Source organism: Genypterus blacodes, unplaced genomic scaffold (assembly GCF_046128005.1).
Source record: "Genypterus blacodes isolate CSIRO-AG114 ecotype Tasmania unplaced genomic scaffold, CSIRO-AGI_Gbla_v1 ptg000122l_1, whole genome shotgun sequence".
NCBI classification, from domain to species: Eukaryota; Metazoa; Chordata; class Actinopteri; order Ophidiiformes; family Ophidiidae; genus Genypterus; species Genypterus blacodes.
This window is the reverse complement of record NW_027466925.1, coordinates 384,881-401,041: the sequence shown is the minus strand read 5'-3', so window position 1 is coordinate 401,041 and position 16,161 is coordinate 384,881. Positions and strand designations below refer to the sequence as shown.

General features: G+C 44.9%; 3 protein-coding genes across 3 annotated transcripts; 2 read left to right on the top strand and 1 right to left on the bottom strand.

Annotated features, from left to right (window-relative positions):
- Positions 1-158: 158 nt before the first annotated feature.
- Positions 159-6,345, top strand: vangl2 (VANGL planar cell polarity protein 2). The gene is made up of 8 exons (XM_076162599.1): positions 159-737; positions 2,972-3,259; positions 3,398-3,521; positions 3,605-4,212; positions 4,378-4,514; positions 4,603-4,738; positions 4,856-5,099; positions 5,194-6,345. The coding sequence occupies exons 2-8, from the start codon at positions 3,189-3,191 to the stop codon at positions 5,449-5,451; spliced, it is 1,578 nt and encodes a 525-aa protein (XP_076018714.1). The 5' UTR covers positions 159-737; positions 2,972-3,188; the 3' UTR covers positions 5,452-6,345.
- Positions 6,346-6,436: 91 nt separating this feature from the next.
- On the top strand, positions 6,437-10,124 carry LOC143010325 (SLAM family member 5). The gene is made up of 6 exons (XM_076162600.1): positions 6,437-6,645; positions 7,839-8,048; positions 8,139-8,246; positions 8,440-8,706; positions 8,808-8,921; positions 9,085-10,124. Exons 1-6 carry the CDS (start codon positions 6,609-6,611, stop codon positions 9,111-9,113), a joined length of 765 nt encoding a protein of 254 aa, XP_076018715.1. The 5' UTR covers positions 6,437-6,608; the 3' UTR covers positions 9,114-10,124.
- A 2,293-nt stretch (positions 10,125-12,417) lies between these two features.
- On the bottom strand, positions 12,418-15,761 carry LOC143010217 (T-lymphocyte surface antigen Ly-9). The gene is made up of 7 exons (XM_076162428.1): positions 15,648-15,761; positions 14,777-15,061; positions 14,198-14,473; positions 14,021-14,122; positions 13,789-13,838; positions 13,605-13,682; positions 12,418-12,562 (listed from the first exon to the last, which is right to left on the bottom strand). Exons 1-7 carry the CDS (start codon positions 15,724-15,726, stop codon positions 12,482-12,484), a joined length of 951 nt encoding a protein of 316 aa, XP_076018543.1. The 5' UTR covers positions 15,727-15,761; the 3' UTR covers positions 12,418-12,481.
- Positions 15,762-16,161: the final 400 nt, after the last annotated feature.

Genomic DNA, 16,161 nt, shown 5'->3' with positions numbered 1-16,161 from the left:
TGTGTGTGTGTGTATGTGTGTGCGCGCGCGCGCGTGAATCGGTGAGATTTTCTGCACTCGACTGACGCATCGCTTCAGTTTTGCTTTTGTTACGTCATTTTAAAGGACTGGACACACTGGATACACTTTGGTAAATGGGGAAAGATGTTTAAACTGCATATGGAGAGAAAGTAAGTGCGATTGAGCATTAAAATAAAAGGTTTATATTCAGTATCTCACACAAAATGGACCCTGGATAGAAGAAGCCACTTGAATGGGTAAAATGTTTTTTCTCTCCTCGTACTTTTTGTTGTTGTTGATGGGCTCAACTTCATATTAGATAAAGATCAAACTTTCGCCGGATGATGTGAAGGTTCAAAGAGGCAGGCTCACAAAATAAAATCTGGAACGCTGGTTGCTGGCTTTATTTTGAAAATCCCGGCCGGATAATTAGCTCTCTCTCTGTAGCTTGACGGTGGGGCGGTGTGTGCGGGGCTGGGGGTCCGCACGGAGCCGCTCAGCTGGTCTCCGGCTCACAGCAGATGCACGGAACGGGATGCCTGTTACTCCCTTTGTGTGTGTGCGTGTGCATGTGTTTAGTGAGTTCCCACGCGGAAAAATAAAGGAAATGTTTGGTTTAAGAGGAATCGAACTGCTGAAGTGTTTTAAATGAACGCGGAACTGCAAGAAAAGCGGGTTTGGAGGCGCCTTTTGTAGTTTAAACCGCTGCTGTTTGGCTCTTTGTGCTGCAAGCAAAGGTAAGATCTGCCCGCAGGCATGATGGGTAATATCACTGCTAGGAGCGTTTATGTGTAATCGATAGTTTGGTACGGTGGCTTTAAGGCGATATTTACAAATCTTGCACCTGCTACCACTTTCTTTACTTTCTTAATTTAATTCATTCATTTCCCGGGGCTGTGTGTGTTGTGTGGGTTTGCTCCGATGAGTTGGCACGTAAACAGAACTCATCACACACACGTTAACTCTACCGGCGTGAATCCCCGCATGGCTCTTCCATAAACAGCTGCAAACACACACAATCAGTTATGCGCTTAATCCATTTAACGCACGCCGTGCCAAATGCAGCGCGCAGATTTCTCACTGTGGATCAGTTACGCATGAGTTTCAAATAGTTAGTTCGTGTATGTGTGTGTGACTGTATATCGCATCACTCCATCCGGGGCGTGTTCCGCTTTGTCTGAAACACACCCGCCTGGCGTGTTTCCATATGAGCGAGCCTGCGCAGTTTGGCCGCAATGAGCGCAGACGGAACCGGGCGCTGTGCGTGTCTTTGCGTGATGGAAAGGCCTCAAAGCCTGGGCTTGGATTACTTACAAGAGCCTGTTACGGCGCGGGCGCCACGCCTCCGCTGGCTCGCTGCCGCCCTGAGGCCTGGAGGCCCCCAGGAGCCCCTAGCATGCCTGTAAACAAACACCCCCAATAAGTCTCAAAGTACTATTGGAGTAAACTGAAGGTTTTTTCCCCCAACAATACTTGTGATGTTTGGGTACACTTTATCTCCTACTTGTAATTGAGCACTTTCCTAGTCTGGTATTAGTACTTCTTAGTATGTAAACACTTGTGTACCACCTAGCAGCACTGGGTTTTGGTATTTTCTGGTGCTGCCTTTACCGTAAATATAAAGGGCATTTTTTTGCAGTTTGTGTTGCAATCTTGCTCACACTACACATGTAAACACTCCCATAACGAATCGATGCTGAACATAAATCCAATACGGATCAAGCAGTGGGGAATTGATTAGAGAGAGAAGCTGGTCAGTGGAATTGCAAGGAGTGATGTCCCGATGTTGTGTAGCTGTAATCACTATTGTCTTTATGCAGTTTACAAATGTGTGTGTCTGTAAAAGAAAGGATAAGATTGGCTGTTAAATTCCCAGTTGTGACTGTCCCCTGGCCCAGTGTAATCAGTTAAGCAGTGCAATTTCAAAATAAAAGCACTGAAATCAGTCAGCTAAAATTTAACGCTCAAAGCTGTAATTGCTCAACAGCACATAATCCATATATTTGTGAACAGCTGTCTGGATTTGTGTGTGCGTACATAACGCACTCTTTCATTACCGTTTGTGTGTGTGTGTGTGTGCGCGCAGATGTGCTTGTGTGAAGCTTGTAAACTGCATGCACACGTGTGCCGCCGCTGTCCCAGATAGATGGTCCACGTGTGTGACTCACATGAAAGCCATTACCCAAACGTCTAAAGTGGGAAATGGGAGCAGCAGGTACTGGCAGAAATAAAGAGTGTGAGGCAGTTTTTCATTAGGCGATATTAGATTAAGAAGCTCTCCTCTGCAGATGTGGAAAACACACTTTTTCCCTGACCGTTTGAGAAGGAGAAGAAGAATAGTGGAAAATGTTAAAACGGTCTTGTTGTAGCGGTGTTCAATAAAACCCATAAATCAATCTGTACACACACTTATCTTGTGTGTTTGTGTCTTTTGGGTTAGTGGGTAAGGGTAGGGGGTGGTCAATTTCCTGGTCGTCTTGGCAACAGCCCCCCAGTTGTCTTTTCTCACCCATAGCCTCCCATTCATCCCTATTGTGATAGTTAAGCTCTGTTGCCCTTGGAGACCACAGGGGATGGTGGGGGAATGCGGGTGTATGCGTGCGTGTCTGTGTCACGCTTGGAATTAAACTACACTATACTACACAAACAGTATTTTGCCACACTGTTTACAAGTAATAGTTTATTGTAACATGTACCGGAGACTTGTAGCCTGAAGTAGAATGTGGCGTAATTGTCCTTTATGGGGTGAGAACACACTCAGGGCTAAATCACTTGAGTTTCCTCATAAAGTTCCTCAGAGCAGATGAATGGACTCAGCTGAACGCGCGCCCGCGCACACACACACACAGACATTCTCTCTCTCTCTCCCCCTCTCTCTGCGTCTCTCCCTCTGCCTTGTTATGTTTCCCCATGAGGCTCTCCTGTCTGACACCACTAATCTCTCTCCTTCCTCCCGCCTGTTCTCCCATAGGTGCCCCCTTCTTCTCCCCACTCTCTCATATTCCCTGCTCTCCCAGGCCTCCAAGATAGATTCCCTCCGGTGCAAAGTGGACTTGCTGCGCCTCCCTCTGTCCCTCTCCTCCAAATCCATCAGCCACCGCAAGAGCCAGCTGGGCGTGGTCTGGGAGAAGGGCGGAGGCACGGGGGCAGGAGGCGCCCGGAAACCCCGCCCACCGCCAGCGTCCGACATGGACAATGAGTCAACGTATTCGGGTTACTCTTACAAGTCGTCCCACTCGCGCACCTCCCGCAAACACAGGTAGACGACCATTAATATCTACCTGTCACTTCCTGTTGGCATTTCACAATAAAAGCTTTCTAGCAAATGATAGTTACTGTGTCTTGCATCGAGAACAAGCATTGACCTGCCCGCTTTCTTCTTCTGTCGTCTAACCAGGGACAGGAGAGACCGGCATCGCTCCAAGAGTCGCGACAGCAGCATCCGCGGAGACAAATCCGTGACCATCCAGGTCCCCAGAGAGCCGCTGCTGGACACCGAGTCCACAAGAGGAGACGACCGGGTCAGAGTTCACTTCCCACCCATCCTGTCCTTTCACCATCTGGCACTGTATCTCTGACACATTGCCCTCTCTCTTTGTCTCAGGATGACAACTGGGGCGAGACCACCACGGTCGTCACCGGCACCTCCGTGGACAGCATCTCCAACGAGGACCTGACCCGGCTCTCCAAGGACCTGGAGGAATCCTCTCCGCTCGAGTGCCGCCGCTTTCTTGTCCCAGCTTTGGGCGGCGTCCTGGGGCTCTTCGCCTTGCTCACCCCTCTCGCCTTCTTGGCCCTCCCGCAGCTCCTGTGGCGGGACACGTTGGATCCTTGCGGGACGCCGTGCGAGGGCCTTTACATTTCCCTGGCGTTCAAGCTGCTGATCCTCCTCATCTCCACCTGGGCACTTTTCCTCCGGCCTCCCAGAGCTGCGCTGCCACGCTTTTTCGTCTTCCGCTGCCTCTTGCTGGCACTGGTGTTCCTCTTCGTGGCCTCCTATTGGCTCTTCTATGGCGTGCGGGTGCTGGAGCCCAGAGAGACGGACTACAGGGGTATTGTGGGATATGCGGCATCTCTGGTGGACGCGCTCCTCTTCATTCAGTACCTGACGCTGGTGCTGCTAGAAGTGCGGCACCTTCAGCCCGCCTTCTGTCTGAAGGTGGTGAGGAGCACAGATGGAGTCAGTCGCTTTTACAACGTGGGGCATCTCAGGTTAGTACGTGAAAACAAAGAGACTATTTCATTCCAAAAAACTCATGCCTTTGCTTTCCGGTGTCATTTTACCCCTAAATGGTGGAAATAAAGTCATTCTGTTGTAATCCTGCCAAAGATTTACACTCCACACTAAAATCCAATGCTCATTCATATCCAACATAGTATTCAGCGGGCGGCAGCGTGGGTCCTGGATCAGTACTACTGCGACTTCCCCGTCTATAACCCGGCGCTGCTCAACCTGCCCAAGTCCATCCTCACCAAGAAGATGTCCGCCTTCAAGGTGTACAGCCTGGGCGAAGGTGAAATACGTCCCCTCCTCTGCAGTCCCACTTTGCTATCATGTGTTTAAGCACCAGATGATGTGACTTGAGTGTTTTCCGCCTACAGAGAACGGCACCGGTAACTCCACGGGCCAGTCCAGGGCCGTCATCACTGCACCTGCACGCAAGCGCGACAACTCCCACAGCGAGTACTACTACGAGGAGGCAGAGGTGGAACGCCGCGTCCGCAAACGTAAAGCCAGGTGAGAGTGAACGGCATCGAAAATTCCAATCTTAAATTTAGGTTTTTCCCGCGACTGGAGCAGGCCAGATTTGTGAGAAAACAAAATGTTCATTCATGCTACTGTTTCTCCTCCCAGGCTGGTGGTGGCAGTAGAGGAAGCCTTCACCCACATCAAGCGTCACCGGGAGGACGAGCAGGCGTCCTCTCCTAAACACCCCAGAGAGGCGATGGACCCCCGGGAGGCGGCTCAGGCCATCTTCGCCCCGATGGCGCGGGCCATGCAGAAATACCTGCGCGCCACCAGACAGCAGTCATACCACACCATGGAGAGCATCATCGACCACCTGCAGTTCTGCATCACGCACAACATGACGCCCAAGGTACGCCCACGCAGTTACTATGACCACATATGAAGTGTATCTTTTCTGTCATGTCATTTCATATAAACGTTGTGCTCATGCGTGTGACTCGTAGGCGTTCCTGGAGCGTTACATCACCCCAGGCCCCACCCTGCAGTACCAGGACAACAGCAGGGGGCGGCAGTGGACACTAGTGAGCGAGGAGCCGGTGACGGCCGCTCTGCGCCGGGGCCAAGTGTTCTCCCTGCGCCGCCTCGACTTCTCCCTAGTCGTCACGGTAATGCCTCTCCCCTTCCTGAGCCTGGGGGAGGAGTTCATCGAACCCAAGAGCCACAAGTTTGTCATGAAGCTGCAGTCAGAGACGTCGGTGTAGGAGGAACAGAGGCCGTATGAAAAAGGAAATGAGATTATGGCACAAAGAAGAAGAAGAGGGACTTTCAGGGTGTCTTTGAATGCTTTTAAAAAAATATTTCACAGCTTTTATTTTTTACAGTGCAATTTCCAGATACGCATCTCTGACTGAACGTGCAAGTATAGCTTGCCGTTTTTTGTGTGACGGAGCCTGTAGGTAACTCTGGTCTTAGTAGTCACCGACTTCTACTGCCATCTTCCCATGCATGATGCACTGGGGTCAACTTCCAGTTCCCACGTTAATGAGGAAGTAGGGCCCCTCACAGTTTAGAAGCCTCTGCACTGAAACACGGCCTCGCTCGCTGTAAAAGAACTTTTGATGCCTTTTTGTATTTAGTGTATTTCTATTACATTACACTTGAATTATCACTGTTTTTCACATTTTTCAATCTGTTCTTTGGTGTCATGACCACACATTGAATCTAGAAAACGGATTGATTTTCTTGAGAGCCTCTGTTTTTACTTTGTTTTCTCTTCTTTGCTACAATTTTTTTCCCAAACTTCCTAATTGCCCAGAAAGTATGAAAAAATGCATTAACCTCTCTTTATTTCTGTTAAATTTTGATGGATCTTTATGACTTAACACTCCTGCACTGAGCACAACTTTTAGTGAAAAAACCTTTAAACATTATGTTGTGTATGTAAAGTACATATATATATTTGGTTTGAATGCAACTTTTTGATATTTTCACAGTTTTTAAGCTTCTTTAATATTTCAGTGTGTGTGTTGTTTCTATAGTAAATATAGCCAATGTCGTGAAATTAACTAATACTTTTTTATGAGGGGATTTGGCCTCAACATGATGACTCATTTTCTGGGTAAAATTTGGAATTTTTGTTGATCTTTTTAAATAAATCCATTATCTGTCATCGATCACGTTGTTTGTTCGCTGCGAGTCACAAGATGTCACGTAGCGGAAGACAAACTGACGTCTGCATCCTGTGGGTGTGTGTTATAAGAACGTGTTGTGTTCGGAATCATGAGTTGCTCCAATTTACCAACAACAAGTAGTTTGTCAGTGATGTTTAGCTACTGTTTGGAAAACTGTACCTTTAAATAAAAGTAGTATCAACAGATTTTAGTAAAGGAGGAAGTTGGCAGCAGTTTAATCCGTTAAAATGAGACTTCTGCTTCTCTTTATGTCGCTTCTCCGAGGTGAGTTTGAACTTTTTCTTGCTAGAAGTGAATTTGACAGCTACTTAAAGACCAGATAGCCTCGAATGTTTCAGCAACAACAAAAACTAAGATTACTTCTTGATATGAGATGACATAAATTAACATTTTCGTAATTAATCAAATCAAACTCATCTTTAAATGCAGTTGTAACACCCTCAGTCATAGTCTATGTAGTGTTGGAAACCAAAGTTCGGATTTTACCTTTAGATTTGCTGTAAAAAGGTCCTTACACTTAGGTGCTTTGCTGACAAATGAGGAGTTTGTGAAAGAAGAAGAAGAATAACCCTCTATTGATATCAAGAAATTCCCTTTGTCAGACATGCATTTATTACATTACATGCTCAACAGGCCGTGCAATCCACACACACATCTGAAATGGCACCCCACTCCTACACACACGTGCACCGGAGGGGGCACCGCAGGCAGCACCTGAGTTCAGAGCCTTGCTAAAGGGCACCTCTGCAGTGTCACTTTGGCAACACTTTGGCTGCCAGTCCACAGGGGGGACTTGAACCGACTACCCTCCGGTTCCCAAGCCAAGTCCTTATGGACCGCCTTAAAAAAAGAAGTTGCATCTACTCAAATTTACCAAACTGAGAGAAGTCCAGACCCTAGTTCTAAATTCTACTTGAATGTTTTTCTTCCTCAGACCCGTGAGATACAAGGTCAGAAGCATGTACTCATAATTCTGTGATCTCAATCTTGTGTGAAAAACCTAATTTGATTCTTCAAGTAAATGAAGTGGAGTAAAGAGTACAATATTTCCCTCTGAAAAGTAGGGCAGTCCAAGAAGAAAGTAGCACAAGACGAAGTATTGGAGTAAATGTACTTAGTTAATTGATTTAGATCATTTAAACATGTGGATTCTGTCTATAAAGAGGAAATATGTTTTTGTGTGGGACTGATGTATTCCACCTAGTTTCATTGCGCCCACTGGGGGAAAACAGCGTCTGTTTTTTAGTCTCTTGATTGGCCAGCTGAACAGGGCTCACTCCCTCGGTGTCCAATGCGTTACGCAATGGATCAACCACAGAGGAAGCTTTCAGAGAAGGTCATAAACTCTCTGTTGGATTGACAATTTTTCAACACAAACTCGGGCCAGGTTCCACAATCAAAACAAAGCGTCTGAAAGTCACGTATGTTTATGACAAAGGACCTTTTCGTCTTCACAGTGTCACTCACCAAATCCCCCAAAGAAGTGTTGGGCTACCTTGGAGAATCTGTAACTTTGCCCACAGGTGTGGATCCCTCATTGAACATCTCCACCATCATTTGGTCAGTATTCCCCAACGCCACATTCATCGCCACTTATTTCAATAAAGTGGAAAACCTTCGCTGGCGCAGTCAGTACGCCGAGAGACTCCACCTCAATGTCTCCTCAGGTAACCCAGGCAACCGATCTCGTGGGCTCTTGGTCGGTGTGGACGAACTGATATTTGAACAGTTTCTTTGCGTCTTTCTTTTTTTGTAAGGTGACTTGGTGATCCATCATTTAATCCCAGAGGATGCAATGGAGTACACTGTACAGATTACAAATACAGAGAAAATCCCAGAACAGAAGGTCAAGCTTGTCGTTGAACGTAAGTGATACCACATTTCAACCATGTGTGCCAAACTGAATATGATGAAGCGAAACATGTGGAATGTGTTTTTCATCACCATATTAACAAAATAATCAGGAAACTGAACATGGGAGACAGTTTAACTGATGAGAAGCACGAGAACGTTGAAAAGGGCGTCCTGATTTATAAATCGATTTTGTATGCGGCTCAGAACACCTACAGAAACCAAAGCTCGAGAAGCTCCTGGGTCAATCTGAGGACGGAGGCTGCCGGGTGGCACTGAGGTGTTCCTCTCTGGGACAAGGCGTCCACTTCTCCTGGCAGGTTCACCCCCAAGCATCTGCTGCCTTTGATGTCTTCCAAGATGGCAATGCCTCCGTCATTTTTGCATCCATCAACAACACCCATGTGAACTTCACCTGCAACGCCAGCACGAAGGTGGAGTTCGCCTCCAGTGTTCTGACGGAAAGCTGCCGCGGTGAGGTTACGTCAAACAAGACATGTTAGTCAGTTTTTCTCTCTCATTCTCCAAATGTTTCCTGTAACAACGTCTCCCTTTCTGTTCCATGTTTACATCAGCCGAGGACAAGCGGGAGCCAGCAAGTATACAGATGCACGATAAGCACTTTGCCTATTGTTTCCTGGGATTCATCTTGGGGGTTGGACTCTTATTGACCATACACCTGCTCAGAGGTGAGGAGAAATGACCTCATGACCTTTGATTTGTGGCACTGACATAGTGGAAGCGTGGAAATTGATTCCAAGGAGGCTTTACGGTGTATAGCCACATACATACCATACATATCCACCTAAGATAAGATGATTAATATGTATGATTTTACCTTCTATTTTTCAGGAAGAATACGTCGATCAGCCAAGCTATAACCTTCTCAGGGTGACTGACAACACGGTGTCTGTTTGCACTGTTGCATGTGTATATATACATTTTATAGAACATGTCTGTGGGCTGAGCAGCTTAGTTTGGTGGTTTCATAGACTGTTTGGAAATGACGACAAAAAAAGGAAATGGAAGTACTTCTGAGAGACACCACAACCACCGTCAACGCATTGCACTTACTGGACATTCAAGAACTATGAATGTTTATAATACCTTCTACGCATATACAGTATATGTATGTGTGTTCCTTGTTTCATTGTCATTGGTTTTAATTATCACTGTCTGATCGAAGTTGTAGCTTTTATGTCTTGTGATTGTGAGGCACTTTACTTAAATCATTATTCAAGATTCACAATGTATTCACACTTTGAAGTTTAAGTGCTTGAAAACGCTTATCTAAACATTCATGTAAACACATTTATTTTCAAGGGAGTAAGGCTCAGATTGTGTCAGAATTTAGTGTTTTAATTCTGACTATGGGGAATTTCGTTTTTGTAATTACTTTAGCCATCTGACAACTTAGTTATAACTCCTAAAAACTCCTCTGTCAAGTAAATCGCATTCATTTATTTATTTTTTCGAGCAGAAGGGTTTTTAGTACAAAGGTTGGTTTGTTGTTAAATACTGTGTGTGTGTGTGTGTGTGTGTGTGTGTGTGTGTGTGTGTGTGTGTGTGTGTGTGTGTGTGTGTGTGTGTGTGTGTGTGTGTGTGTGTTCCAGGGTGCTGAAATTGACTTTGTTTTAATGATTAAACTGTGTGGAAAAAAAGTGATATTTCAATGTATTGTTAAGTACTTGTAGTTTATCTACTGAAGAAATTCTAAAATTGTAAGACACATGAGCCTCTATGAATGGATACACTAACCCTGAGAAGACCAAATTAATAATACTGTACACATTCAGTTAAGGCAATTTATTTCATCCGTGCAGAGGACAAATCTTATGAACAAGAAAGAGAGAGAGTAAAAGGGGGAGAAAGAGAAGGTGGGAGAGGGGGAGAGAGAGAAGGAGGGAGAGAGAGAGAGAGAGTGAAGGGGGAGGGAGAGGAAGGGGAACAGGAAGAGAGAGAGATAGAGGGAAGGACAGAGAGGGAGGATAATAAGGGGGGGGGGAGAGAGAGGAACAGGGAGGGGTAGAGAGAGAAGCAGGGATATAGGGATGGGGAAGGCAGAGAGATGGGGAAATAGGGAGGGACGGAAGGAGGGAGGAAGAGAGAGAGGGAGGGAGAGGGGGAGAGAGGAAGAGTTCACACACACACGTGTTATTGACTTGAGCAGGATCTGGAACCTGGAGGTGATGATGGAACAACAGAGGAGAAGCATCTTACCGTGAACTTGCAGAGTGATGTGGATCGTTTTCCTCTGTGTGTTCTCGACCATTGAAACAAACATGAAAATACCAGAATCCTGAACAGTCAAGTCCCGTAACGTTAGACTGAAGTTGTTGCTGTTCTGGCTCACTCTGCCTTTAAACTGCTCCCTTTGAAAAACATCTCCAGATTCGTATCGCCACACTGCGAAGATGACCCCTTCACTTGGGTAGCAGAGATTCCAGAGGCTGAAGTTTCAACATGCTATCATTCACTGTGGGTGTTTTTGTGTGATAGAGATCTCTCGTCGAGTAAATTTGAGTGACCTCATTTGGACTGCATCTGATCTTTTTGATTAAACCCTGTGGGTACTCTGTATGGGGTTGCAAGCCTGCACTTTCACACCATTTCATTTCCTGTAGTCACTGTTTGTAGACCTGTTTGCACCGAAACTGTGTCCTGAAACAAAACCCACAGTGTCAAACACAAACAATATGTTGATAACCTTTGTAAAACAATAATTCACCTCAACTGCATCATGAATACACACAACATCATATATAAAGAGGACAGTGTGCCGCTTGGTCCTTATAGTTCTATGTTTTCATAACTTTGCACAGATAACATAAAGCATCACAACTGTTAAGAGGAGCCAATGGTCAATAAACAGAAGCCCATATTTCATTTCACAAACAAATCAAATATTTTATTTCATGTAAATTCATTTCAAATTTTAGAACTTTTCCTGGACAACCAGAAACCAAAACATGGTGGACGTGTGCGCTCACTTCTTAAATGAAACTGTGAAACCAGATGGTGGCGCTGTGACAATAACAGTTACATATTGTCAATACATGGTAGAATCCAAAGTCAGTTACTGATTGAATTTCATCCTGGAGATACAGGGTCTCGAGTCCTGCTCTGCCTTGTTGGAGGTATGCTGACTAATTTCTTTCATTTTGAAGCTTTTGTTTTAGTTGTAGGTGGAGCGACAGCTGCGTTTTCTACTGCAGGCCAGCATTTGCTGACAGTTTTTCAGAAAAGAAGAAGTGATAGTTAATATGCTACTGGTCAGGGAATCACCATAGCAACGTAGCAAAGAGAGAAGTGGCACATGTATGGACAAACCCTAACCTCACATCCTCAATCAAAACTGTGAGGCACAGATCAGATTGGTTCAAAACATTATATTTATATATTTAAATGAACTGAGAGCTCAACATCAGAGGACAGATGACTGAATTCACAGCAACAGGCCAAACCTTCTGTTTCATCGCCAATGCTGTGCTTCTCCTCCCTCGTCTCTTATCTGTAAACCCCCAGAATTCTCCACCACATTTGGGGTCAAGTCAGGAAAATCTGTGCTCAGGCAATTGCAGCTTTAAATAGTCCCAGAGAAACAGCTAATGTATGACACACAGGATTGTATAACTTCAGGTCAAAACATCAGGAACGAGCACAGATGTCATGATGTCATCCCTTTATCTTGATACACTTCTATTTATGGACCTGAGGGGGGCAAAACAAAGAAATGAAATGCTGAGGTTTGACTTTATCATGCACCAGTAGCAGCAAGCAATAATATAATAATATCACTTATAATTTCAAGTTGTGATAATCGATTTGGGACAGAAAACCAAAGAACAAGTAAACAGATGAAGAGTAGTGAGCAAAATCTCAAGGGATAGTTTTGAATTTTGGTACTTGGTACTGGTATTTGACTATTATTTGACTGGTACTATATACTTTATACTGGTACAATATACCGTTAGCAGTACTATATACTGGTACTGTATACCGGTGCCGGGTTTAATGTAATACCGGTACTATATATATATAAATATACCGGTGCCAGGTTTTATACTATACCCATACTATATACCGGCACTGGGTTTTCTATCCATCCATCGGTGCAGAGGACAAATCTTATGAACAAGAAAGAGAGAAAGTAAAAAAGCAAGAAATACTTCAAGTTTTTGGTAATTTAATCTTTTTTAATTATGTACAATATCTACAATTGGAGCATAACAAAATCCAGTGATTGAAGTTAGGCGTCGTCGTGCTGTGCTGGGCTCAGGGACGAGGGTGCCTTCTGCATGCGGCGCAGCTGGATCATGTCGTAGACGGTCTGAGGTCAGAGGTTCATTTGTTAAATATTTGAGGGGAAAAGTCATTACCTTTGCTGTGTGATGAAGAATGATTCACCAGCCGGTTCTGCTCTCAGCACTGTTTGCCTCTGTCATACATTAACATGTTGTTATATATATTAATAACCTGGTTTTTTTTACGCCACCTGCTGGTTGTACCTCCAAGAACCCCATGACAAGCCAAAACATAAGATTAATCAATGTATCACCCAACAAAAAAGCAACGATTTTGTGTGTTGACCCTGACAGTTTCTTGCTTCACCTTTGATTAATCTTATTTGGATATATTTATCATTGCGTATGATCATAAACCAATCAGATTATATGTAAACAACTGCCCAGCTCAGGTCTACCGCTCTAATATTAATTCTAAATCTGGAGCCATTGCAATTTTAATAAACTAAATTGTCATCCACTGATGTTACTGCTGATAAAAAATAGCAGATACCATCCAGTTGCAGATACATTGATTCAAAACAAAGTGTTACTAGTAGATGTCTATGCAGCTAACATTGATGATGTTCTAATCCAAACACTCTGTCAGTCGGCCCAGTCAGCTCTGACTAAATCTCTCTCTGATGTCATGTGGTTTGTCTCCCATCAACCATATGCAAGAATAAATTATTTCTTCATAAATAATGGTCTCGACTCATGTATTGTTTCCTCTGATTACTCAACTTTCTTATGTATAACCACACATTCATTGTAAAGTCATCCAATACTCTCTGCAAAAATGTGAAACTGGTTTAAGCATTCCTGTGTAGATGTTGTCATTATTAATTGATGCCAGAGGCCAGAGGAAAATGGCCAGACTATTTACACTTGTTACAACCAAGGTGTGCAGGAGATCATCTCCGAACGCTGGGCTACAGCAGGCGTACCTAATGAAGTGGCCGGTGAGTGTATGTTCACAGTATTTGTCGATGACTGAAAGTAACTATAAAGTCAACGCGACGAAGCCGTATTGTTTGTTTAAGGAGGGTGAAACTGTACGTTGTGGATTTGTTCATGAATGTTTCTTACCCCTGCTGTCTCCAAGTTTTCTCTGTCATTGATGGTCTCATAGATGCTAGACACATTCTTTAAGGTGTCTGAACTCACCTGAGAGCAAACGAGCAAAGCAACACATGAACAAACCATTCAAGGCTGATTCCTACATATTGTCCTAAACAGTGTGAAGCCACAGCTGGCACATCAGGATACTCACATCTGGATCGGTGATATCAGCGTATAAATTGTTCAAATCACGGCTTGATGCTGAGAAATGAAAAAAAAACTCATTTACAAGCAATTTCAAACTTGAATTGTGTCGTGATTAAGGTTATTACAATTTATAATGCAACTAAAAATGGCACAAATCAAAGTCACACTGGTAAAATGCAGCAAGTCTCGAGCGCACGTAAATGTAGTGACGTAATAGATCCACTAGAGGGCGTTACCTGCTGCTCTTTTGGAACAACAACAAACACCCACAGCCACGGTAACCACGACGACCAACAACAGAGAAGCACCTGCCGCCACGTACACGAAGATCAGTTCACCTGCAAATAAGCAACTTATGAGTATTACATAAAATATTTGAAACCATAATGAGATAATGAGATGATTTCACATACCTGCTGCTTCCTGTGTGGTGTTACTGCACGAGACTGAGATGGAGTCAGACTCCTCACTGACAAGATTGGAGACGGTGCACGTGACTGGGATGACGCCCTGCTGTGGCGCGAGGGTGAACTGCACCCTGGGGCCCGCATGGCTCTGGTTTCCCACAGTGAGGCGGAAGGTGAGCTGATGGTGAGGAGCTGAGCGGCACTCCAGCACCACCACACAACTGCTGTTAGAGGGCAGCCAGGTGGAGTTCACCGCCAGGGACGGCTTCTCCATTATGACCTCTGAGAGGGAGGAGGGAGGGAGAGAGGGGGGGGGGGGGGGAGAGATAAGGTGTGAGGGAGTTGAAGAAGGGGAACAGGGAGAGAGAGAGATAGAGGGAAGGAGGGAGAGTGAGGATAATAAGGGGAGGAAGAAAGAAGAAGGGAGATAGGGATGGGGAGGGAGGGGCAGACAGATGGGGAAATAGGGAGGGAGGGAAGGAGAGAGGAACAGAGAGAGGGAGAGTTCACACACACATGTTGTTGACTTGAGCAGGATCTGGAACCTGGAGGTGATGATGGAACAACAGAGGAGAAGCATCTTACCGTGAACTTGCAGAGTGATGCTGATAGTTTTCCTCTGTGTGTTCCCGACCGTTGAAACAAACATGAAAATACCAGAATCCTGAACAGTCAAGTCCCGTAACGTTAGACTGAAGTTGTTGCTGTTCTGGCTCACTCTGCCTTTAAACCGCTCCCTTTGAAAAACATCTCCAGATTTGTATCGCCACTCTGCGAAGGTGACCCCTTCACTTGGGTAGCACGTGGGGAACTCCACGCTGTCTCCAACCTTCTTTGAGATGACAGACGGACAGTCGAGAGCCTCCATATCTAAAACACACCAGCCATCGCTCAGAGTTAGTTTCGTCTTTGCAGAACGATCAAATTTGCTCGTTGGCGAGTCACGATTGTGACTGCAGAAGACACAATTCACATGGCAAGTAGAAACTGTGAAGGTGAAGGAGGCCAAAGGAGCATCACCAGCCTTTGTGATAACCTATAACCTACATTTTAAAACACAAATCAGTGTTTTACTCCTCCAAGAATACAAATACAGCAGGAAGACAGGGAAGTGAAGAGGATGTAGCACGTCTGCGTTGCATCAGTTCTTTAACTTTTCTTGCTGTAGCAGGAAATCTGCTGACACTGTGTATTTAAATGACGCACAGCAGTCGGTGAAGATGCATTTACCAGAATCTACTTTACTTTCACTTCCAAAACAAAGGTTTGTACTCTTTGCAAAACCTCTAAAATGGTAGAAGTACAATTAGCCTCAATGCGCTTTGCCATTCCACTATGATGGTGCATGAGCGAGCGCAGGCTGAGTGTGTCGATGTAATACCATAAACTTTCATATATATATATATATATATAATATGAGTTCATAAAGTCAAAGGAGGCATAGAGGGCAACATACCATGGAGGCCGAGCACCAGCAGGAGCATAGAGACGTGTGTGATGAAGCAGGGAGCGCAACAGAGGCAACCGGCAGCCATGTCTGCGAGGAGACGACTTCTGTTTCCTCTTTTGCTTAATCTGTGGTAGATACGTCTTCAAAAACGCAGGGGCGGTGGGCGGTGGGCGTTGGAGGGCTGGGGTTCCTGTAAACACTTCAGCAGCAGAAGTGGTCACACAGAGGAGCAGCAGCCTAAAATGGACAACATCAATGTAGAAACACTGATCAAAGCTTTGTCATCATGGTCATCAATCATCCATTCATATTCAAGGTGACACAAACTCTTCTATAGCTTCTACAATAGCACTGATGTAAAATATAAGAAAGAAGAGGAAGTGAGCTGTATCCTGACATCATAAACTTTCAGTCACCCACTTAATGCTGTAATAATACACAAAAATATATACCTAAAGTATATATGACAGAGGTGGGCAGAGATTCCAGAAGCTGAGGTTTTTGTGTGATAGAGATCTCT

Excerpts from the sequence above, each read along its gene's own strand:
- LOC143010217 (XM_076162428.1), bottom strand. The coding sequence starts at position 15,726 with ATGGCTGCCGGTTGCCTCTGTTGCGCTCCCTGCTTCATCACACACGTC. Across the intron at positions 15,062-15,647 it reads GCTGGTGCTCGGCCTCCATG|ATATGGAGGCTCTCGACTGT; the intron begins GTATGTTGCCCT and ends GGTGTGTTTTAG. Across the intron at positions 12,563-13,604 it reads AAAACTTGGAGACAGCAGGG|ACCGTCTACGACATGATCCA; the intron begins GTAAGAAACATT and ends CTCTGACCTCAG.
- LOC143010325 (XM_076162600.1), top strand. The coding sequence starts at position 6,609 with ATGAGACTTCTGCTTCTCTTTATGTCGCTTCTCCGAG. Across the intron at positions 6,646-7,838 it reads CTTTATGTCGCTTCTCCGAG|TGTCACTCACCAAATCCCCC; the intron begins GTGAGTTTGAAC and ends TCGTCTTCACAG. Across the intron at positions 8,707-8,807 it reads TCTGACGGAAAGCTGCCGCG|CCGAGGACAAGCGGGAGCCA; the intron begins GTGAGGTTACGT and ends TGTTTACATCAG.
- vangl2 (XM_076162599.1), top strand. The coding sequence starts at position 3,189 with ATGGACAATGAGTCAACGTATTCGGGTTACTCTTACAAGTCGTCCCAC. Across the intron at positions 4,515-4,602 it reads GGTGTACAGCCTGGGCGAAG|AGAACGGCACCGGTAACTCC; the intron begins GTGAAATACGTC and ends TTCCGCCTACAG. Across the intron at positions 4,739-4,855 it reads GTCCGCAAACGTAAAGCCAG|GCTGGTGGTGGCAGTAGAGG; the intron begins GTGAGAGTGAAC and ends TTCTCCTCCCAG.